Source organism: Bos grunniens, chromosome 6 (genome assembly GCF_055505025.1).
Source record: "Bos grunniens cultivar Pamir isolate PY7600 chromosome 6, Bosgru_T2T1.0, whole genome shotgun sequence".
Lineage (NCBI taxonomy): Eukaryota > Metazoa > Chordata > Mammalia > Artiodactyla > Bovidae > Bos > Bos grunniens.
Genome location: NC_141170.1, coordinates 100,212,333 through 100,229,680, shown reverse-complemented (window position 1 = coordinate 100,229,680; position 17,348 = coordinate 100,212,333). Strand labels below are relative to the sequence as shown.

Genomic DNA, 17,348 nt, shown 5'->3' with positions numbered 1-17,348 from the left:
TGTCACAGATCACATGGCCTAAAAAGTCAGAAGTATTTACAATCTGGGAGATGACAAAGCAGCTTGCGGGCTACACATCAACCCCACTGTGACATGTGGGTGCTCTCTGCTGACTTCATCCTTTTACTGAATTGAATCCCCAGATCTGTGCTCCTATGATTTTTTTTTATGGGTTCTTGGTTGACCCTGGGGCTATTTGCCCTTGCTCTGCTCCACTCTGTATCATAGCTTTTCACAGACTTCATTGCCTAGACTCCCTGTCAGGTGGCTTCCAGCTGCATGGGTTTGGCTGTGGTGAGAGATTGAGAGGCAGAGGAAGGGAACGGCCAATGGATTCGCTCTGCCTCTGGGAGTGTTTCTGGCAGAGCTGCGCCTCCTCAGGGTCTCAGCTCCTGCCGGGATTCCAGTCCCCTGCCCTTGCCCCATTCTGACGTCACCAGCTTCTCCGGATCCTCCAGCCTAAATGTGGTGGTGGTTTCCTGCGGTGCTGCTCTACGTTCTCTGGTGCTTCTTAGCCTCATAACTCACTGCCTGTGTGACCCATTCTCTGCATTAAATATCTTCTCTTTTGAATACTCAGCTTCTGTTTTCCTGGCTAGATTTTAACTGATACCTGGCCTTAGGAGGTACAGACAACTTCAGCCTTCTTGACTCAGTTTGTTTACTTTTTCCAAGAAGGTATCAAATTAAATAGAAGGCATTTCTTTTTACTTATTGTCATTCACTTAAGTAAACAACAATACAAAACAGAAATATCTAAGATCACACCATACCAAAGTGAAGAGAAGATGCAGCCCCATCCTAGCTATTCATTAAACTTAATATTCAGACAGCAAACAACAGAAAGAGATGAAAGTTGGTTCACATGATTAGAGGGAAAGTCAATTGATATGACTGTAAGACATCACGGAAGATAGGAAGATAGTACAAGTACAAATATTTTAGGTGCTTCTGTTTGCAGAATAGATTTTTCTCCTACAGTGTCATGGTAAAATCTTTTGGTTATCATTTCTTTAGGACATGAAGGAGATCCCTGTCTACGATCATTAGACTGCATTGAAGGGTTTTGCTGTGCTCGTCACTTCTGGACCAAAATCTGCAAACCAGTGCTCCATCAGGGGGAAGTCTGCACCAAGCAGCGCAAGAAGGGCTCACATGGGCTGGAGATCTTCCAGCGGTGTGACTGTGCAAAAGGCCTATCTTGTAAAGTATGGAAAGATGCCACCTACGCCTCCAAAGCCAGACTGCACGTCTGTCAGAAAATATGACCACCTCTGAGGACAAGCATCAGGAGCAGACTGTGAATCCATGTATTTAATGCATTATAGCATGGTGGAGAGTAGGATTTGGATTTCAGAAGACGGGGTAAAATGAGGAATATGATAAGAACATAGATCAAAGAAAAAGGAAATGGAAGATCAGAAAGGGTGACAAGTGTGGTTAGTGTGTTTTCCATCATGCAACTTTTTTATGTAAATAATGTACACATTTGTGAAGATGCCATGACTAAAAAAATAAATAAATAAAAGGCACACAGAGGGATTACTGATGAACACCATGTGACTTTCCAGGCATTTAGGTTGTGCTGGAGGATCAATGTCTTTCACAGTGGTGATTGCCTATAAAAAATAACCATAAAGCCTTATTTCTATTTAAACAAAGATCTCCCCATATACCCTGGCATACAGCAGGCTCTAAAACGTGAAAAGAGGAATCGGGTAATGGGAAATAAAAGCGTGGAGCACAGAGAATCTGCAACATAGACTCGCCTTTTAGTTTGGAACACTACTTCTTACTGCTCAATTAAAGACCTTGATAGGAAAAAAGTAGTCAATATTTTCCAAATAATTCCAAAATAATCACAGGTCTTTAAGTCCTTCAGGAAAAAAAAAAATCTTTGTTTTTCCTTAAGCTGCTTATTAATATTTTTGAAAAGTTTAATTTCAGCTACAATTAATAAGAACCAGTAGAATAAGACCAAAATAATCCATTCAGATTTCTAGAGGATATAAATTGCATCTCTTGATTATGCATTATTCTTACTCATTTTATTCTCCAAATTACACGCATTGTGAATAACAGCAGAATTTTCAGGTTGTAAAAATTTTAAGATGCCCAAAGTAAAAGTTACTAGATCATATTATTCAAAGCTTTGGCATTCCCTATGTTAGATAGAACTAGACATTTACTCTTCACATACTCTGCAGTATAGTAAAAATGATAAAAGAAACGAGATATATCTGTTCTGCACTGAAGCACAGCAAGGAAATGGGGAAAACTTTGTCAACTGTCCAGTTTTGGCAACACATGGATCATGTGTTTGAAGCACAAGCTGACTTTTCATATGTGAAGCCCAAGGCTGCACAACATACATGGAAATTGTCCATGGGATTTGCTATCATAATATTTACTACGCAGATAAGTTCAGTGTGAGGTAACTACTTGACCGCAAAATATTTCTTTTATATTTCTGAGGTCATACAATCATCTTATTTTGAAGAGGTCTCATTAAATGGACTCCAAGACAGTTAGGATAGTAAGGTTCCATTGCTCTTGGTAAGCTGCTTTCTAACTGGCTGACGGCACCATCTGACTTTTTTCAGCATCAACTCTTTCTGTAACAGCTGTGTTTTTTTGTTTTTTTGTTTTTGCCAAAGATACAGTTTCTGTCTTCTACAGCCACTGAGATTAAAAATTATAAATGGAGTAACTTGTAAAATCTACATTTTGCTAATCTATAGAAACCACAGGTTCTAAATTTTTACATCCATTTTATTACTTTTTACTTTATTCAGTTCTATTCAGTTCTAAATATTATGTCTAGAGATTAAAGCCAAAAAGTTATCTTATACTTTTTACTTTGGACCTTTTCTTTTATAGACTATAAATCACTCCCTAGTTTTCATTTACTTAAAGCTCATTTGCAGTCTCAAATTCAAGTTCTCCCAATAGAAACTGAACCTGAGCCTGCATGTCTATTAAGAATTTCACCTTCCCACATAGGTTCACTAATATGATTAAGATTTCCATTTTCCCCCCACATGTCTGTTAAAACAAAAATTAAGAACCAAAGTCTGTACAAACAGGTTTCTATAAGCTTAGCAACGTGAAAATGGAACATTTCAGGGAAACATTTCCTATACAACAATTACAATTAAAATCTGGTTTCTGCATTATTTCCCTTATGTACATCCCTTCAAAAATTATTATTTGAAGTAATTTATTTACAGGAAATGTTAATGAGATGTATTTTCTTATAGAGATATTTCTTACAGAAAGCTTTGTAGCAGAATATATTTGCAGCTATTGACATTGTAATTTAGGGGAAATGTATAATAAGATAAAATATATTAAATTTTTTGCCTTCAAAAATGGAATTCAAATTTCCTTGTGTTTTGCTTTGGGAAAAACTTTTAAGAAGCACAGATTCTCAGAGTTCAACTGAACAGATGGGTCTGATTTTGCAGTCTTAGCAGATATCCTTTGGATGACATCACCATGAGATGATCCAAGGCAGTTTATGGTTAGGTGCTTATTTCATGGTGGGACAGCTGTAATTGTCTAGAGATCTCTTCAAGAAAATTAGAGATACCAAGGGAACATTTCATGCAAAGATGGGCACAATAAAGGACAGAAACTGTATGGACCTAACAGAAGCAGAAAACATTAAGAAGAAGTGGCAAGAATACACAGAAGAACTATATACAAAAGAGAGTCACTAAGAAATGACTCAGAAAACCATGATGGTGTGATCACTCACCTGGAGTCAGACATCCTGGAGTGTGAAGTCAAGTGCGCCTCAGGAAGCATCACTATGAGCAAAGCTAGTGGAGGTGATGGAATTCCAGCTAAGCTATTTCAAATCCTATAACATGATGCTGTGAAAATGCTGCACTCAATATACAAGCAAATTTAGAAAACTCAGCAATGGCCACAGGACTGGAAAAGGTCAATTTTTATTCCAATCCCCAAAAAAGGCAATGCCATAGAATGTTCAAACCACTGCACATTGCACTCATTTGCTCACCCACTAGCAAAGTAATGCTCATAATTCTCCAAGCTAGGTTTCAACAGTATATGAACCGTGTATGTGTAGATGTTCAAGCTGGATTTAGAAAAGGCAGAGGAACCAAAGATCAAATTGCCAACATCTGTTGGATCATAGAAAAAGCAAGAGAGTTCCAGAAAAACATCTACTTCTGCTTCATTGACTACACTAAAGCCTTTGACTATATGAATCACAATAATCTGTGGAAAATTCTGAAAGAGATGGGAATACCAAGCCACCTTACCTGCCTCCTGAGAAATATGTATGCAGGTCAAGAAGCAACATTTAGAACCAGACATGGAACAATGGACTGGTTCCAAGTTGGGAAAGGAGTACATCAAGACTGTATATTGTCACCCTGCTTATTTAACTTCTATGCAGAGTACATCATGTGAAATGCCAGATGGATGAAGCACAAGTTGGAATCAAGATTTACAGGAGAAATATTAATAACCCAGATATGCAAATGACACCACCCTTGTAGTAGAAAGGGAAGAGGAACTATAGAGCCTCTTGATGAAAGTGAAAGAAGAGAGTAAAAAAGCTGACTTAAAAGTCAATATTCAAAAAACTAAGATCATGGCTTCCGATCTCATCACTTCATGGCAAATAGAAGGGGAAGCAATGGAAACAATGACAGATTTTCTTTTCTCGGGCTCCAAAATCACTGCAGATGGTGACTGCAGTCATGAAATTAAGACACTTGCTCCTTGGAAGCAAAGCTATGACCAACCTAGACTGCATATTAAAAAGCAGAGATGTTACTTTGCCCACAAAGGTCCATCTAGTCAAAGCTATGATTTTTCCAGTAGTCATGTATGGATGTGAGAGTTGGAGCATAAAGGAAGCTAAGTACCAAAGAATTAATGCTTTTCAACTGTGGTGCTGGAAAAGGCGCTTGAGAGTCCTTTGGACTGAAAGGAGATCATACCAGTCAATCCTAAAGGAAATCAGTCCTGAATATTCATTGGAAGGACTGATGCTGAGGCTAAAGCTCCAATACTTTGGCCATCTGCTGGGAAGAACTGACTCATTTGAAAAGACCTTGATGCTGGGAAAGACTGAGGGCAGGAGGAGAAGGGGGGATAACAGAGGATGAGATGCTTGGTTGGCATCACTGACTTGATGGACTTGAGTTTGAGCAAGCTCTGGGAGTTGGTGTTGGACAGGGAAGTCTGGCAAAGCTGCAGTCCATGGGGTCATAAAGTGTTGGACATGACTGAGAGACTGGACTGAACTGATTTTTTTCTTTATTAAACCTATAGTGTTCTAACTTGTGCTTTCTACCCATTTATCCTTTTTTTTTTTTCCCTTCTGAAACATCTTAGAACACAAATATTCCACAAACCTCTTTAAAACACTTGAAGTCACCTACTGTATTTCCTATAATCTTCATTTTAGGTCAAAATTTCTCCACATAGAAATGCTAATATGCTTAAGGTATTGGTTCATTCCTGTATGGCACAAATAAATTACAAAATATGTTTACCCCTGTGGCTACAGAGAGCACCCATGAAATAAAATCTAGTTCCCTGGAAGGTTTTTCCCCTTCTTCCTGAACACAAAGATGTCAGGAGTGTTTGACAAACATTACTCATCAATTATGAGACTGGGAGTGGTTGCAAGAGCACATGTTGTATTAGATGTTAATGGGATGGAAATGTGGAAAATAAACATTCTGTGACATAGTGGAATGAATTAAGTACAGCTTCATGGCAGCTTAATGAAGCTAAAACAGTGTGATAGAGGTCAGGATTGAGGACATCTCAAGCATGGCTGAAATAACTCCCCACATTATTCTAATTAGTCACTTAGTGTTTTCACAAATAGTTATCCATTTCTTCAAATTGAGAACATTCAGATTTCCAAGCTACAGTGTATTTTTAGATTATAACAATCATACGGGTGATATTTTTCTTTTCCACTGAGCTCAGTGAGATGCTCTGAGAAGTGATGAATTGCCCTGACTTTCTTTTTAGCCAAGAAAAAACAATACCCTATTGCAGCCTTAGAATTTAAGGGGAAACAATCAATTACCCTTTTCTCCTCCCTCAAATTGAGACCATTTGAGAAAAAGGTTAAGAAAGAAAGGCAGATGACAGATAACCCTGTGGCTGATAAAGTTAATAATGGAGAGTGTGGCATGTATCTGTGGGCAAGGAGACAGAATTCGTGCCCACTGTCAGGCAACACCAGACAATATCAATTCTACCTGTTGGAGCTGCCCCTGTAAAACTTACAATATACATAGGCAGAATCGAATGAGACACTTGCTTCTGGAAGTTACTGCCAAAGAAGACGGGTGAAGAGAAGATGGAACAATGCATTTATCATTCAAGCATCTCTTATTTGAAATTCTCTAAAACTGGGTAATTCATACCACATGAAAGGAGTGAGTGAGGGATGAAGTGAGACAAAGATTATTATACATTTCACATAAAACTAAGGATTAGAAAAGAAGAGCTTCTCTCCATTTTATTCCCCAGATCTTTATATTTAATCGAGTATACATAACTATTGACTATGGTGAAGATAAGGGTTGTAACCAAAGTCTGAGAAGCTATCTACTAGTTGAGGTCATTTCCCCAATTCCAATTACTCCCTCTTTATGGATCCTCTAGGTGATTTAGGTTTTATCTGCAGAAAATTGTAAAATGGATGAAAATAGTTCACTAATTCAACCGACTCTAAAATCACACTATCCTCAGGACTGAAAAGAAAAAAATCCAATAGCTGCCTCCTTCTTTTTATAATCCAAATTATGTCCATCACATTACTAATATAGTTGATTAGAGGTTCTGTAGTGGGATTAAATAACACGTGTATCTGGTAATAAAATGTATAAAAGCACTTCAGTCATAAAATTCTGAGAAAACAGATACCCCATTTTTTAATATAAATCCTCTTCCATTAAAAAATTCCTGGAATGAATTCAAGTACAAAATTTATATCTTGTTGCATGTTAAAACCAAAATAAGTTGAAGTCCAGAAAAATCAGTCTATATTTGCTATCTTCAATGGACAACACAGAAGAAATGGACAAATTCTTAGAAAAGTACGACCTTGCAAGACTAAATCAGGAAGAAACAGAAAATATGAACAGACCTTTCACAAGTACTGAAATTGAAATAGTGATGGCTTCACAAGCAAACTCTATCAAACATTTAGAGAAGAGTTAACACCTATCCTGAAACCCTTCCAAAAAATTTCAGAGGAAGGAACACTCCCAAGCTTATTCTATGAGGCCATTGTCACCCTGATACCAAAACCGGACAAAAATATCACACAAAAAAAGAAAATCACACGCCAATATCACTGATGAACATAGACATGAAAATGCTCAACAAAATAGTAGCAAACCGAATCCAACAATACATTCAAAGGATCATTTACCATGATCATGTAGGATTTATCCCAGGGATGCAAGGATTCTTCATTATCCACAAATCAACCATTGTGATACACCACAGCAACAAATTGAAGAATAAAAACCATATAATCATCTCAATAGAGGCAGGAAAAACTTTTGATAAAATTTAACACCCATTTAAGATAAAAGCTCTCTTATCTCTCTTGCAGTAAGTGGGAACTTACCTCAACATAATAAAGGCCATATATGACAAATTCATAGCTTACATCATTCCCAATGGTGGAAAGCTGAAAGCATTCCCTCTAAGATCTGGAACAAGGCAAGGATGTCCATTGTCACCACTTTGATTCAACATTGTTTTGAAAGTCCTAGAAAAGAAAAATAAACGGAGTCCAAATTGGAAAAGAAGTAAAACTGTGACTGTTTGCCAATGACATAATACTATACATTTGCTAGCTTCCTCTACAGAATAGAGTAAAAGGAAATCAAAATTCAAAATCCTCAAGTTCACAGCTGAAGTATTTCTCCCACATTCCATATTCTTCTCTGACTCAGCCAGAGGAGTTATTTTTTGTTTGTTTACTATAAATTAATTCACTTTTTAATTTTGTTATAGTAGGTCCTTATTGGTTATCTCTTTTAAATATAGTAGTGTGTACATGTCAGTGGGCTTTCCTGGTGGCACAGACAGTAAAGAATCCACCTGCAATGCAGGTGATCTGGGTTTGATCCCCAGTTTGGGAAGATCCCCGAGAGGAGGGCATGGCAACCCACTCCAGTATTCCTGCCTGTTGAATCCCCATGGACAGAGAAGCCTGGTGGGCTACGGTCCATGGGGTCACAAAGAGTCGGACACAAGTGAGTAACTAATCACAGCACACGGTGCATTGTCAGTGCCAGACTTCCCACCTATCCCTCCCCCTAGCACCTCCCCCCAGTAACCGTCAATTCCTTCTCTCCATCTGTAAGCTGCCAGAACAGTTCTGGATGCCTGGGTGAAGTGGGATTCCAACAGTTACGGAATGGACTGTGTCTCACTGGAATGAGAGACTTTCACTTTTAATAAAGTCCAATAAATTTTTAGGATGCACAAGATTAAGTAAAAACTGTCACCACATTGAGAAAAGAAAGCCCATCTCTACCTCATAGAACAGATATCTCAGAGAATGTGCTATTAACAAATCTAGGACTTGGTGTTGTCAAAAACCACAGTAGAGATGCTTGGAATCTAAAAGAAGAAAGATGGATGGGGAAAATCTTTGTTTTTGCTTTGCTAAAGTCAACCAATCCAAATTAGCTGTCTGGAACCCATGGCCTATATACCTAAACTTATGTGCAAAAAATGTCCCACCAAGATATTAGCTACAGAACTATATTTTACCATAAATTGGGGTGGAGAGAAGGGAGAATCCCAGCTATGTTCTTCACCTACTGTTAGAGACTGTTAGTTGAAGTATTGCTGCCTTCGTGTAAAACTGGTCAAGTTAGAAGTCTGCCACAGTGCGGGCCTCTTTGAGGCTGCTTTTGCCCTCAGCATATTCAGAGCATTACCAGTGCTTATCTGAGGACAGGTTTAGCTGGGGGATGTGGCCTCCAGTCTCCTGCAAGCTGGCCTTTTCAGGATTGTACTGCAGGAGCTGCTTCCACTGCTTCATACTGTGGAATTCCTTACTCCCTCTACCCCGCATTTGCTCTAATTGTAGAAGCACACCAACACACATTCCTGAAATTAAACTGCTACAGATATTTCTGAAAATTATTTTAGCAAAGAGTGCACAGGGACATAGACGACAATCCCAATTTAACATTCCTTCACTCAACACGTACTTGTGAAGAGCAATGTCTATTTTCCTAGGCAACTTTGCAGGCACAGTGGGCAGAAACAGAAAACCAAACCAGTAAGGTTTATTCATTTATTGTGTTTACCCTCCAGTTATTTTTCAGGGAGATGGCTAGGAGGCAGGAAATAACTAAGTAACAATTGTATAAATACTACAGGAGAGGAGATATGAGCCCTATGAAGAAAACCAAAGCAGGGTAAAGGAACAGAGGGAGATGAGGAGTGTTATTTTAGCTTTTGCAGTCAGGGAAGATCTGTCAGAGGAAGCAAACATGAGTAGAAACCTGAATGAAATGAGGGGTGGTCTGGAGAAACAGTGTCAAGGGAAGAGCAAAAGTAAACATTTGACCCTGGGAAGAAGTTGAGAGGCAGACTGGGGTCGAATGGGTAAGGGAAGAGAGAAAGAGGATGAGGTCAGACAAAGAGTTGAGTCAGACTGTGTAGACCCTTACTGCCCATCATAAATACGTCTATTTTGAAAGATATGAAGCTGGCAAGAACCGTTGAGTAGGAGAGTAGCGTGAGCTGACACACTTTGAAAGGACCACCTAAGCTGCTTTGCAGCAAAGAGACTAGTGCATCCAGGCAAGAACTGTTAGTGACTTAAATGGTGAGATAAGGTGGAAGTACTGACAGATCACTGGACTTAGGATATGCTGGAGATGGAGGCAACTGTATATGCTGTTGATCTGGATGAGGGTTGTGAGAGAAAGTAAAACCTCTTTAGCCTCATATAAGGATCAAGAACATAGAGAAAGTATTGATGAGAAAAGAAAGATTAAAAAAAATATCTCTTCCCTGAACAGTGCTATCATAGTAAATATATACAGAATTGCCCTCAGTAGAATACTGACAATTCTTTAGAAAATTTCCCTTTGTAAGTTTCTCACCAGACATTTGAGAACATAATGAAAAGTTATATGAAGGACGGATTGCATCAATAAAGAGAGAGAGATTGTTGGATGCGCTAAGGGAAGCAGTTGCAGACAAATGAAAGGATGAGGGGCATCGGGAAGATATAGGAAAGGGAATAAATAGGTGCCAGAGCATAGAGACTTAGGAGAGAAAGCATGAGGTGGATGGAAAGAGATAGCAGAAATATTAAAAGGTGCTAATGCTGCTAAGTTGCTTCAGTTGTGTCCGACTCTGTGAGACTCCATAGATGGAATCCCACCAGGCTCCCCCATCCCTGGGATTCTCCAGGCAAGAACACTGGAGTGGGTTGCCATTTCCTTCTCCAATGCATCTAAGTGAAAAGTGAAAGTGAAGTCGCTCAGTCGTGTCCAACTCTTCGCAACCCCATGGACAGCAGCCTACCAGGCTCCTCTGTCCATGGGATTTTCCAGGCAAGAGTACTGGAGTGGGGTGCCATTGCCTTCTCTGGAAAGGTGCTAATGCTGCTGCTGCTGCTAAGTCGCTTCAGTCATGTCCGACTCTGTATGACCCCATAGACCGCAGCCCACCAGGCTCCCCCATCCCTGGGATTCTCCAGGCAAGAACACTGGAGTGGGTTGCCATTTCCTTCTCCAATGCGTGAAAGTGAAGTCGCTCAGTCGTGTCCAACTCTTAGCGACCCCAGGGACTGCAGCCCACCAGGCTCCTCCATCCATGGGATTTTCCAGGCAAGAGTACTGGAGTGGGGTGCCATTGCCTTCTCTGCAAAGGTGCTAATAAGGAGCTTCAATTTGAGGCAGATGTCAAAGAGTGTCAAGGAAAGCTTACAGGAAGAGAACAGTTGACTCTCAGCAGTAGATTTAGGAAACTATTTTAGCAAAGGGTGTAGCTCAGGCAACACTCCCATTGACACTGGGCCAATGGGCTGCATTAAAGGGCAATTTGTCAAAGCAAGTCATAGCTATCTTTTGAGTCTTAAGTAATTGTATAGTGTAGGACCTGGGGATTCTAAAGAAATAACAATATGCAAGTAATTGAAGTACTTTCATGAGAAATACACTGGCTATCATACCTCTCACACATACGTCATGAATACCACAGTGCATGGCCTTTTAAAATTTCCTGGGGGTCAGCATTTCTTACAGATGCCATGGACTTGTTTTATTTGTTCCACACCTTCCCACTTCACTGCACCTGCTTCACCAGTCATCATTCTGTGTTTAATGGCCAGTCAGCCTCCAGGGCCCAGTAACAGATGGAGAACATCAGATCAGCTAGTGCATGTAAAATATTCTAAGTCCTACTTAAGCTTCTCATGCAGACTTTGAAATTGAGATCATTTTATCGACCATTTATTTCTCTATCTTGCCTATTGCTCCTGGCAGCTGTGTTTTTTCCCTGTTTCAATAGCTTTTTATTCTGTGCCCAAACGTATGCCATTACTTCAAGCTTATTTAGATAACAGGAAGGCTAAGCAATGTCTATGGGAATTGCACTGCATCATTCAAGCTATTTAACATGTATCCAAGTCTTATAACTTTCTAAGATCAAAATATAGCGATGCTACCTTTTAATAATGCCTCAGAGGAAGATAGAGCAAAATTCATTTTTACATTTTAAGGGACCTTGAGTTCTCTATGGGGAGTAAATGCCCCAGTATACCATGGGCTTCAGTTTGGGACTGTTAAAAATGAACATTAGCTAAAGAAAAGTTGGGGGTGCTGTGCTAACTTCTCTTGAAATAAAAGTGGTTTAAGAAAAATCCTTGAAAACAGGATTTATTTTGTAAATGAGTGTGAAGTCACTCAAAACACTATTTTAAGGTTATAGAGGAGAGTGGGTATCTGTTATTTAACAGGGAAAACCCACCTTGGGTTGGGGAGAAACTACTCAGTGTTAAGAGGGAGAGAGGCTGAAGAGAGTGATCATGTGCAAGAAAGAAAAGCAGAAGCAATTCGAGCAAATGTTAAAGAATCAGGACTGTTACGCAAGCTCTCCTTGGAGAAATCTTTGTTTTGGTAGCTTTGAAATAAGTCGAATGCAGCACTGGAAAAGGAGGACTGACCGGGTAAAAACTGGTTGTTATGGGTGGGAGCGTCACAGAAAAAACAGTGATTTAGAGACTATCTGAAAAGAACACTGCACTAGTCCAACATTCCTTTCTGATGCTTCAAGTCATCTTACTGAGAATCCAGCTCTTATCTCATCGTCAGTTGGCAAAGAGGAATGTTCATAAGGACTTTCCCATAGGAAACATACACAAGAGGGATGATGATAATCATTACTATTTACACAGCACTTATTTGCTTCAGAAATGCCAAGTGTCTTACTATGCTTTATTCCTTATAATACGATTGCGGCTCCTGTCTCTTTTGAAGGTTGACAGTGGACCAGGTGCTCGCTTACTGATGTCTCCCCATCATCTCTGGTCACTTTTCACAGCAACTGCTCTGTAGCAGAGTGCAGTGAAGCCAAGATTTGAGATTGACTCTCTCAAACCAGACTCTGCACTCTTATCAGTTAGTCCATGCTGCCCCCATTTGGAAATGATGACCCTTTTCAGGATTGTAGGGGATTCTGTGGCCTGCCTACTACCACAGAGCTCATCAGTATCAGACCTCAAGCTAAAGGACATCTTTTATAACCATTTCTTCACTCCCAAGATTTACTGAGTACTTCCTAAAGCACTTTCCTTATTTCCCCTGAAATCATAGTAGCTAGTGCTAGAATGTGGGCTAATTGGAGAAAACATCATTTTCTCCCCAGCAGATATTACTCCCCACCGACTTCTTTCCAGGGGACTGCTGCTGCTAAGTCACTTCAGTCGTGTCTGACTCTGTGTGACCCCATAGACGGCAGCCCACCAGGCTCTCCTGCCCCTGGGATTCTCCAGGCAAGAACACTGGAGTGGGTTGCCATTTCCTTCTCCAGTGCATGAAAGTGAAAAGTGAAAGTGAAGTCGCTCAGTCGTGTCCGACTCTTCTCGACCCCATGGACTGCAGCCTACCAGGCTCCTCCGTCCATGGGATTTTCCAGGCAAGAGTACTGGAGTGGGGTGCCATTGCCTTCTCCGTTCCAGGGGACAAATCTATCTAATTAGTGTTTTGGACAATGTTACCAAGAATAAGTTTATAAAGTTTACAAATAAATGATCTATCACTTTACAGGTGCACAACTGGAAGGTAATTTAAAAGTTCAAAATTTCACAACAAGAATGGAAAGCAGGAATGGGATGTTTCAAAGCAGGATTTGGAGAGTATATGATTGCAATTTGCTCTGGTATGCTGCTGCTGCTGCTAAGTCACTTCAGTCGTGTCCAACTCTGTGCGACCCCATGGACTGCAGCCTACCAGGCTCCCCCGTCCCTGGGATTCTCCAGGCAAGAACACTGGAGTGGGTTGCCATTTCCCTCTCCAATGCATGAAAGTGAAAAGCTGAAGTGAAGTCGCTCAGTCATGTCTGACTCCTAGCGACCCCATGGACTGCAGCCCGCCAGGCTCCTCCATCCGTGGGATTACTAACATGCTAAAATAGTGATTGAATCTCCATCCCACCTCACGTCGCATTCTGCTGTGAAACATAGTTCATATCAGAAAATTAATCATTACTTCTTTGAACATCTTGTTATCTTGTAAAAAAAAAATCAGTTTAAGGTTCCACTGAGTTTACACTATGTTCTGTGCTACTTGTACCAAAACATTAAACCTATTTAGATAATACACAGAATTACTACACATGATACAAATGTGTTAATCACTCTTTGACTGCACACATTCAAAGAGGGTCCAGTCATCTGTCAGGGAAACAGAAATACAAACTGAACGAAATGACTTGCCAGTGTCACTGGAGTGGGGGCCAGAGGAAGTGAAGGTGGAGATTTGCCCAGACCATGTCCAATATGCTTTGTTTAGACACCTGTGCTTTACTTGTGGGCCAAGTTCTTTTATATATTTTTAAAAATATTACTATACATATATTTTGCTTCTTTGCCTAGTGTGGCCTAGAGAACTGAACAGCTCCTGGAAGAATGGTGATTCTTATATTATACAGTGCTTCACAGATAGCCTCCTTTGTTCCCTCCATTCATTCACTACACCCAACTCCTTAATAGGAATGTGAGGCCGACTATGAGTTCAGACTGTGTTTTCTCAAAAAACCCTGGGTTGGATGAGTAATTTTCACCAGAATATGAAAAGTACTCTTGAGAAGCAGTTCTTTCCTTTAAGGAAAACAAAAACTTGAAGAATCAGAGTCAGGTAAGAAAAGACTGCATAATGGCCACTGTTTGCTAGTTAAAAGAAAAAAAAAAAGCTACAACTTTTAGTTTGCAATACATTTTCATAAAAATATCTTAAATTGGAAAGGTTTTTAATGCTTTCTGGATGGATATTAAAGGTTATAAAGTATTTTAAATCACTTTTTAAAAGAGTTGCCTGACTGTGCAGGGTGGTCTACCTTGGTCCTCCTGTGTCCCACAAGACTGACCAGTACCAACTGCGGTCAGGGGGCTCTCTAAACTTCTAGCTCCTTTCTGGGTTTGGCCATTGGAAGACACCCGAGAAAGGTCTGGGAATAAGAACAGATGGCTCAGAGTGTATCTACATTTGGCTCCTGCCCTGGTGTGGCAGAGTCTGGCAGTGGCTGTATTCTTCCACCAAAGGCCACAGGCAGGGATGAGCATATTTCTTCTAAGTCCTCTCCAGGTTTCAGGAATGATTCCTTCAGTCCTACCAACATTACTTCATGCTAATCCTAGCCCTGAAGACGTGAATATTCCTTGTTGCCTTTTCCTAACACTGCCCACACCATTTTAAATAGTACTTTATCAGTCTCTCCTCAGTGACCTGTCTCTGTCTGCCACCTGCTTCCTGCCAGGAGCCTGATACCTGACCAGGTCTAAAGGTTAATGTGCTTTTCCTCTTCACTGTTCTCACTCACAGTCTATGCAAGCCAAGAGGTAGCATCATCAAGATGTAGCATCATCAAGGCCAGGGCTTCATCTGGCTTCCCAGTTTGTTCAGTATTGTCTACTAACCACTTGAATTTACAAGCACGGGGTTGTATGCTGATTTTAGAAAAATGTGGATTATTTCTAGCATTTCAAAAATAGAGTTTTTTTACAAAAAAATCTGACTTTTAGTACATTATATGTAAGATTAATTTCTAAAAAACATATTTACCATCTACATATTATAGCTTGACTTTTTGACTGAACATGCTTCAGTTTTTTTATATGAGAGTATAGTTGACTATGGAGAAGGCAATGGCACCCCACTCCAGTACTCTTGCCTGGAAAATCCCATGGATGGAGGAGCCTGATGGGCTGCAGCCCATGGGGTCGCTAGGAGTCGGACACGACTGAGCGACTTCACTTTCACTTTTCACTTTCACGCATTGGAGAAGGAAATGGCAACCCACTCCAGTGTTCTTGCCTGGAGAATCCCAGGGATGGCGGAGCCTGGTGGGCTGGCCCTCTACAGGGTCGCACAGAGTCGGACACGACTGAAGCGACTTAGTAGTAGTAGTAGTACTATAGTTGACGAACAATGTTGTGCTTGTTTCAGGTGTACAGCAAAGTGATTTAGTTACATATATACATGTATCTATCCTTTTTCAAGTTATTTTCCCATGTGGGTTATTACAAAATATTGAGCAGAGTTCCTGGTCTACACAGTAGGTCCTTGTTGATTAGGGTTGCTTCCTTTCTCTTTTATTCTGTTCCTCCTTATGTTTCCAAGACAATCCACTGAATCTCTAATGTTTTATGAAGATGAGTTACCACTTATTCTTATCTGCCTAGCATCCCACAGTCTGTTATCTGTGCCCTTGTTGATATGCTGGCTAGCCTATCTGAAAACCTAACTGCTAACGCTGCGTAAAGGCAGTTATTCATTACTCATATGCTCATAAAAGGCTAGCACTATGATTTTACAAGTAATTTTTTGCATAAAAATATTAAAGCAATAAAATAAAAATTATATTATCTTCACATACAACCCCCCATAAAAAACTTGGATTTCTATATCCTCCTGAAAAAGAAAACATACTACCCTGAACTATAGGAAAATGCTGGATCTGTATTTCTGCCCAAGAGCAATTGATTAGGGCCTTGGGGAGCTGGAGTCTCTTTCTTCAATTACCACCACTCTTGCATTTGATTACCAATGGCTATTTTTTTAATTGAATGTGGAATGTGAAACAATTAATTTATAATTGTTGTATATTTGGTAACAAAATGCAGTATCATAGATTTCTCTGCTACAAAAACTCCAGTCACTCATTACCCTCAGAACAGCCTCTAAATTCAATGTGGTCTGGCCTCTGTCTATCTTTTAGAGCTCCTCTCCCATCTCTCTCCCTTTCTCTCATCCCACTCCAGTCAAGCTTTTCTTTTTCCTGTTCTTTGAAATTCACCAAGGTTGTTCTCATCAAACTCACTCTTCCTTCAGTCCTTTTGCCTAGTGTAGTTTCCATACACACATTCCCACCTGATGTTCACATGGCTTGCTTCCTTAATTTGTAAAGATCCATGAAATGCTTTTTCTTGAAAAAGTCTCTCTAGAATCTGGAGTATCCGTTCTGAAAGCAGAAGCTGGCATGTAGGACTTCGCTGGTGCAGTAGATAAGAATCCGCCTGCCAACGCAGGGGACACGAGTTTGATCTCTGTCCCGGGGGGAGGATTCCACATGCTGCAGAGCACCTGAGCTGGTGTGCCACAACAACTGGGCCCATGTGCTGCAACTACTGAAGCCCGCATGCCTAGAGCCTGTGCTCTGCCACGAGAAGCCACCGCAATGAGCAGCCCTCCACCACAACTGAGAAGCCCCGATTGACCGCAACTAGAGAAAGCCTGCACAGCAACGAAGACCCAGCACAGCCAAAAATAAATTAATTAATTAAAAAAGAAGCTAGCATGTATGCGTACAGCTCTTATATCTTTCTTCTGGATCCTCGACCTACTTTTTATACAATCTCCAGCACCCCTCTCTCTCAGGATCCTCCACCAACAAATCCATAAATCGTAGCAGCAAGCAAGCTACCACCGCATGACCTCTGCGTGGTCCAGACTGAATGTTGCTTCAGCCCTGGGATTAAGAGGAGGAAGAGTTATTATGCAGTATTAAAACCAGATGGTGTTATTTTAATTAGTGTAATGGGGGTTCTTAATCAGGAAAAGTGTACTAATAAAGCCAGG

At 40.4% G+C, this 17,348-nt stretch overlaps 1 protein-coding gene and 1 long non-coding RNA gene across 18 annotated transcripts in view; one reads left to right on the top strand and one right to left on the bottom strand.

Annotated features, from left to right (window-relative positions):
* Positions 1 to 3,377, top strand: part of DKK2 (dickkopf Wnt signaling pathway inhibitor 2) — a 605,998-nt gene extending 602,621 nt beyond the window's left edge. For all 6 annotated transcript variants that reach the window (XM_086406962.1, XM_086406961.1, XM_086406965.1 and 3 more), the window contains one exon: positions 1,018 to 3,377. In XM_086406962.1, the coding sequence (XP_086263088.1) occupies positions 1,018 to 1,268 (251 nt within the window). In that variant the 3' untranslated portion in view covers positions 1,269 to 3,377. The remainder of the gene's footprint in view (positions 1 to 1,017) is intronic.
* Positions 1 to 17,348, bottom strand: part of LOC147371092 (uncharacterized) — a 385,877-nt gene that overhangs the window by 40,606 nt on the left and 327,923 nt on the right. For 6 of the 12 annotated variants that reach the window (XR_015165811.1, XR_015165817.1, XR_015165810.1 and 3 more), the window contains one exon: positions 7,685 to 7,786. The exons of 1 other annotated variant lie outside the window; for it this stretch is intronic. This is a non-coding gene — a long non-coding RNA (uncharacterized LOC147371092). Of the gene's footprint in view, positions 1 to 7,642; positions 7,787 to 17,348 lie in introns of all 12 variants that reach the window. 5 more of the 12 variants (XR_015165812.1, XR_015165818.1, XR_015165808.1 and 2 more) reach the window with 1 other exon arrangement.